At 53.8% G+C, this 6,514-nt stretch overlaps 1 protein-coding gene across 1 annotated transcript; it reads right to left on the reverse strand.

Moving 5' to 3' along the window:
- Positions 1–649: 649 nt before the first annotated feature.
- On the reverse strand, positions 650–5,171 carry LOC143826037 (uncharacterized). The gene is made up of 3 exons (XM_077314573.1): positions 5,034–5,171; positions 3,283–3,869; positions 650–2,873 (listed from the first exon to the last, which is right to left on the reverse strand). Exons 2-3 carry the CDS (start codon positions 3,836–3,838, stop codon positions 1,447–1,449), a joined length of 1,983 nt encoding a protein of 660 aa, XP_077170688.1. The 5' UTR covers positions 3,839–3,869; positions 5,034–5,171; the 3' UTR covers positions 650–1,446.
- Positions 5,172–6,514: the final 1,343 nt, after the last annotated feature.

Here is a 6,514-nt window from a genome sequence, read left to right on the forward strand (position 1 = left end):
TTGGGGAAATACCTGTAAACTTTGGAAGCACGGGAATTGTAGTCCATGGAGCTCTGGAGAGCCACAGTTTGGCCACACCAGGGCTAGGTTGATTCTGAGCTCTTGTGCCCCCCACCCACCCACACAACACAGAGGCAAGAGGGTTGTGGCAAGGGAGCCACTGAGGCCACAGGCTACAGGGATCTTTGGATGTGATAATCAGGGCCTTGGGTTTGCTTCTTCCGTTGTTCAACTCTGTTCACAAAGAAATCCCATGGCTTTATATAGTCACTCAAGAATCGGCTGACACGCAGTCACCTTTAATCACATTTCCATAGTATAACTACAGATGACCAAATCCAGTTTTGGGATTATGAACAACTCAGAGAGTAGCAGGTATGGTGGGTGAGAAAAAAGAATTCGCCCATGACCGGCCAAGCTCTTGCCCAGCTGGCATTCTGCAAGGCCCGAGCAGCAACTCACACAGAGATGCAACACACATTCACCCCCAGAAGCAGGGGTCTCTAGAGGACTCCCTGCATCAGGAAATGACCCAATCCCATGTGGAGACATGGCAGGATTCTGAGAACCAAGCAGAGTCCGATTGGAAGGAGACCGGGCCAGAAACAAGCAGAGACGCAGCGGGAGGACTCCTGCAAAAGGCTCAAGGTGGCCTTTAACATTTTAATTAGATTTTTCACAGTCAACACTCAAACAATAGTCTGGTAACATAAAGACTTGGAAATTCTTGTGACAAAAGTCATCCGCTCTGATTCCCATAAAACCTTCAACCTGGAACGCTGGCACAAGGGAGGTTTGACTGCAGATTTTGTAACTGCCTCCCTCCGTATCAACTTAATTTTTTGACAACTTACTGAGGATAGACATAAATTAACAAATTCTAATGAACAGGAACAATCCTTGCTGTTTTTACAAAACCAGCCAAGCCAGATCAACTGAGGCATGGGAAAAGAGACCCATAACCCAACCGGAACCCAAAATTTGACATGGGGATAGTGGAATCATATTTGTACATCTCAAAAGGCAACAATACAAACCCAGGCTACCAATTCTGCTCTCCATTTTTTTTTTTGGGGGGGGGGGGGAAATGAAGCTATATGGGTCAGAAAAGAAACCAGGAAACCTCCGGGGAATTTGCCTTCCCTTGACGTGGGAAGAGAGCAGAACTTAGTGCCTAGGACTGGGGGTGGCCAAACTGTGGCTTTCCAGATGTTCATGGACTACAATTCCCACAAGCCCTTGCCAATTGGCCAGGCAGGCAAGGGCTCATGGGAATTGCAGTCTATGAACATCTGGAGAGCCACAGTCTGGCCACTTCAGGGGCTGGGGGCCAAGGAGCCCCCAACAAGCCGTGGTGCTAAGCCCTCATGAGTCATGCTCAAATGGAGCGGTGCTCCCACACAAACATGCGCCCCACGAACCCACCCCGAGCACCACCGGTTTCCTTCATAGATTCAGCGGGCTCCCCAAGTCAGAACACTCCCCCAGTGGCTCGCCCACACCGCCATGCGACCCTGGCAAGAGCCGGTGCACACGCCGATGGGAGTCCAGATGCCCCTTCTTGCCAAAGCAGCGCCCACAGTCGGCACACTCATAGGGCCGCTCGCCGGTGTGCTGCCTCTGATGCTCCATAAGGTGGGTGCTTTGGGTGTAGCTCTTCCCACAGTCCCCGCACACATATGGGCGCTCGTGTGTGTGCACCCGCCGATGGCGGGAGAGGTTGGAGCTGCGCCCGAAGGTCTTGCCGCAGTCCGCGCAGGCGTAGGGGCGTTCCCCGCTGTGGACCCGCGCATGCGCCAAGAGGTCAGAGCTCTGCCCGAAAGTCTGCCCGCACACCTGACACTTGTACGCCTGCTGAGCCGTCGGGAGGTGTGAGCGCCGGTGTCGGGCCAGCGTGGTGGCCTCCGTAAAAGATTTCCCGCAGTAACTGCAGACGTAGGGCCGTTCCCCACGGTGCGTGGCTCGGTGCTGCTCCAAATCCGCCAGTTCCACAAAGCGCCGCCCGCATTCGCTGCAGCGGTGAGGCCGGACGCTGCCTTCGGCGTGGGTGACGTAGTGCCGGGCCAGGTCGGGCCTCCGGGCAAACTGGCGGCCGCACAAGGAGCAGGCAAAGGGGCGTTCGCCGAGGTGGTTCCTCCGGTGCTGCAGGAGGTTGGAACTGGTGCTGAACTGTCGGCTGCAGTCCGGACAGCTGTACGGCTTTTCCCCCGTGTGCGTCCGGAGGTGCTGGACCAGGGTCGGCCGGCTCGCAAAGGTTTTCCCGCAGTACTGGCAAGAAAACGGCCGCTTCCCCGAATGGACCTGGCGGTGGTTCGCCAGGGCCGAATTCTGCCGAAAGGTCTGCCCGCATTCCGGGCAGCGGTACGGCCGCTCCTCCGTGTGGATCCGCCGGTGCTGCGTCAAGGTGGTGCGATGCCCAAACGACTGGCCGCAATCGGGACAGGAAAAGGGCCGCCCGTTGACGTGGATAAGCTGGTGCTTGGTCAGGATGGAGAGGTCTGCGAAGGCCTTCCCGCACTCCCCGCAGACGTAGGGCCTCTCGCTCGAGTGCAGGGCCCGCTGGTGGCGCACCAGCGCTGACCTGACCCCGAAGGCTTTGCCACACTCGGCGCAAGGGTAGGGCCGCTCGCCCCGATGGGCCCGGAGGTGGCGGACGAGGGCCGAGGACTGCCGGAAGCGGCGCCCGCACTCTGTGCATGCGTAGGGGAGCTCCCCGGTGTGGATCAGGCAGTGACGGACGAGGGCCGAATGACTGGCCAAGCTGCGGCCGCATTCGCTGCAGATGTGGCCCGGCTTCAGGGGCCGCGGCTTGGCGACCAGCTCCTCCACGGGCACGGCCCACTCTGCCACCGCCTCCTCGTCAGATCCGTTCCCTGAAAGAGAGGTCTTATTTATTTTATTTATTTTAATTTCTATACCACCCATCTAGCTCTTGGCAGTTTACAAACAACATCACGGAGGGGGGGATACATGGAACGAATCAACCACCAACATAGTTCAAACAACAACAATCCAGCAGTGGTCCTAAACAACACAACTTCAGTGATCCCGAACAACAGCAATATGACAGGAACAGGAACTTAGCTCAGGCCCCTAGAGAGGTCAGGCTGGGAGGGGGTGGGTTGAGGCTCCTCCCCGCTGAATCGCCCCCCTCGAGGAGATGCATCCTGGCAAACGACGGCTTCAAACTCTCCCACAATGGCTGCTTTACCCAGGGGAGTTCCTCCCCGGCAAAGAATCCCTCTCCAAGATTGAGTCCCTCTGGGGAAATGTCAAGCTCACCTTCCACTCCAACCGGCACTTTCTCGATTGGCGTTCCAGCCTCGTAGCTAGCGCTCTCTGCTTCCTCCTCCTCCTCCTCGGATTCCTCCCTCCCCAGAGAGCCCTCTGGGAAACCGACCAGTTCTGCATCCTCCACGCCGCCTTCCCCTGGAAAAGCGATTTCCTTGCACTCCTTGAGGGCAAACCCAGCGCTTGTCTGAGGCCCCCTTGGATAAAGGATTGCCCCGGACCCTTCCACACGGATCCTCTCCGTACCGGGGGCCCCCGCGTGGGCCGAGCTCGGCCCAAAGTCGTCTGAATCGGAGGCACCCCCAACGCTGGCCCTGCTACGCGCCTCCCCCCACTCCTCGATGAAGACCACAGAGCTGCTATCAGAAGCCCCCTCCCAATCCAGCGCCTCTTTGGCTTCCAAGCAGCCTTCCCTCCAGTGCCAGTTCTCCCATCGTGCGTGGCTGTCCCCGCACTGGGGTTCCTCTTCAGAGGACCCCGGAGACAAACGGGCCTCCTCCACGAGGGGAACGTGCATCCCTTGGAGGCTTTGCTGGTGGCGATCCATGCCTCATTCTCAGTTCTGGCCCCGATTTCTCCTGCGGGAGAGAAAGAGAAAATAAATCAGCAAGAGGCTTTCTGGCTTTACCGCGGAAACAGTTCATTCCTCGAAAAGGCAAACCGCAGAGACACAGGGAGCTAGGCAGGGGTAGTCAAACTGCGGCCCTCCAGATGTCCATGGACTACAATTCCCATGGACTGCAATTCCCATGAGCCCCTGCCAGCAAACGCTCATGTGAATTGCAGTCCATGGACATCTGGAGGGCCGCAGTTTGACTACCCCTGGCTTAGTGCATCTGTCTGGGATCTGGGCTCAAATCCCTTCTTTCTTGTCAAGCCCACTAGGAGACCCGGGGCCAGTCACTAAACACCTTCAGGCCCTGCTTCCAGGCTTGCTCATGGGCCGTGGTCAGTCCACGGCACCCAAAGGACCTAAAAGAATATTGAGATTTTTCCCAGGACCAAAAAGCTAATGCTGGAAAACATGGCGCTAGGTTTTAAGGTGTTCCTACGTTGTTCTGTCCACCCACTAAGAATGTACTGAATTGCAACACTCATTTGCCTCACATCTGCAGACAGAAAAGGCAAAATCCCCCTCCCCTTCTGTAAAGAATGTGAAGAATGGGCGGCATAAAAATCCAGATAAATAAATAAATATCACGGAGACAAAATGTAAACACGGGCTCACAGAATCTGAGGCTCACAGAATCAGAGAATTAAAGTATCTTTGGCTTCAATTCTTTCCTTTTCTCTGCAGCCAGGTCCAAAGGAGGTGACTTTCCTGAGAGGAGCTGACTTCCCTGTCAAAATCCTCCCTTCCCCTCCTGCTTGTATTGTATGGAAATGTGTTTTAATTGCCATGCAATCCAGCCTGAGGCCAGAGAAAGAGGGCGGAAAACAAATGCAAAGAGAGATTGAGAAAATTTTAAAAATAAACACCCTGTGATTCCTCGCAGAACTCAGTTCTCCAGGGCCCATTCTGTAAACACTGGAAAACACACTTTCAATGCCCTTTGATTCACACCGGAAAATCCAGCTGCAAAAGCACACTGGAAGCGCATTATCCAGTGGAATGCCAAAAATATGCATTCCTGTGCAAATATTCTGTTAAAATCTGCAGGGAAAACACATTGTTAACCCTTTAGTAAATATTTAAAAAATCCCAAATACGCAATTGCTAAGTCTCCTAAAATAGCACTTACCTGCCAGGTTTCAGATCAAACCATCTCCTGGTTTAAAAAGCGGAATTTTAAAAACAATTTTTTAAAATTGCACCGAAGTAGCAGCCTCCGAACTGCATCAGCATGCAAAAAGGCATGCATATAGCCTGCCTCTCCTTGGGCGTCAGTTTCCTTTGCAAGGGCACATGGGAAAAGGGCAGTGGAGTGCATTCTGGGAGTTGTAGTTTTTTTGCCGCCAACCCAGGGTGGCCAAACCGCAGTCTGGCAGGGGCTCTCAGGAGAACTGAAGTTCATGGACATCTGGAGAGCCACACCCCTACATTAGAGTATTTGGTAGCAACAGAAAGCACAGATCTAGATCCCAGAACCAGCAAAAGTGTTTCTGTCGCATATGAACTTAGGCAGATTGTGAATGGGTCAGTGCTTGGTTGTTTTGGACCTTTCTTGGGAGCTGAATTTTCTCCAGGATTCTGGGGTCTTTTGGAGGGAACAACATCTGGGAATGGAATTGGGGTCTCTGTCGGTGGGCATGCAGTTGTGAGTTCCCTGCCTGGTGCAAGGGGTTGGACTAGCTAACCTTGGAGGTCCCTTCCAACTCTGTGGTTTTGGAAGTAAGTATAGAGTGCTGTACTTTTGTGCAGCAGAGTGGTAAGTCAGCAGACATGCAGTCTGAAGCTCTGCCCACGAGGCTGGGAGTTCGATCCCAGCAGCCGGCTCAAGGTCAACTCAGCCTTCCATCCTTCCGAGGTCGGTAAAATGAGTACCCAGCTTGCTGGGGGGTAAACTGTAATGACTGGGGAAGGCACTGGTATTGAGTCTGCCAAGAAAACGCTAGAGGGCATCACCCCAAGGGTCAGACATGACTCGGTGCTTGCACAGGGGATACCTTTACCTTTACAGAGTGCTGTATCTGGAAACAGAAAAAGTCTATATCGGGCACGTGATTCTCCTCCCTAGACCAAAGCAAAGCTGTGTGACTTATGACGAATACCGGCTCTCGGAAGGTGCCCCAGTGTATGACAATGGAACACCAGAACAAGACACCCAAGCTAAGAAGGCGGGTTGCAAAGTAAACGTGCCAGAGCTTCAGAGGGGCACAACACAGGAGAATGAGGAGACAGGTGGGCCGGACGGTGCTGGGGCAGCAGGTGCATTCCAGGACTACGCTTCCCATGCTCATTGTGACTTTTTTTACAGTTGAGAAGCCCTGGAAACATTCTTTAGGCTCCGAGAACTCCCAGAAGCAGTATGATCATGCAGAACATGGTTGGGAAGCAGAGCTGTGGGCACGCCCACCCGGGGCCCTACCCCTTCCCAGGTCCATCACTGGCCATTTGGGGAGTCCGGGCAGGTCGACATGACCAGACATGGTCATATCAACCGATAAATGTTTAACAATATTTTTTAAATTATTAAAAAAATTAATGCACTCCCACCCATTTGGGAAATTCTTCCACGGCCGTCAAGTAACCCCAGGATTTCACAAAACCCAGGTTGAGAAA

This window comes from Paroedura picta, chromosome 16, assembly GCF_049243985.1.
Source record: "Paroedura picta isolate Pp20150507F chromosome 16, Ppicta_v3.0, whole genome shotgun sequence".
NCBI classification, from domain to species: Eukaryota; Metazoa; Chordata; class Lepidosauria; order Squamata; family Gekkonidae; genus Paroedura; species Paroedura picta.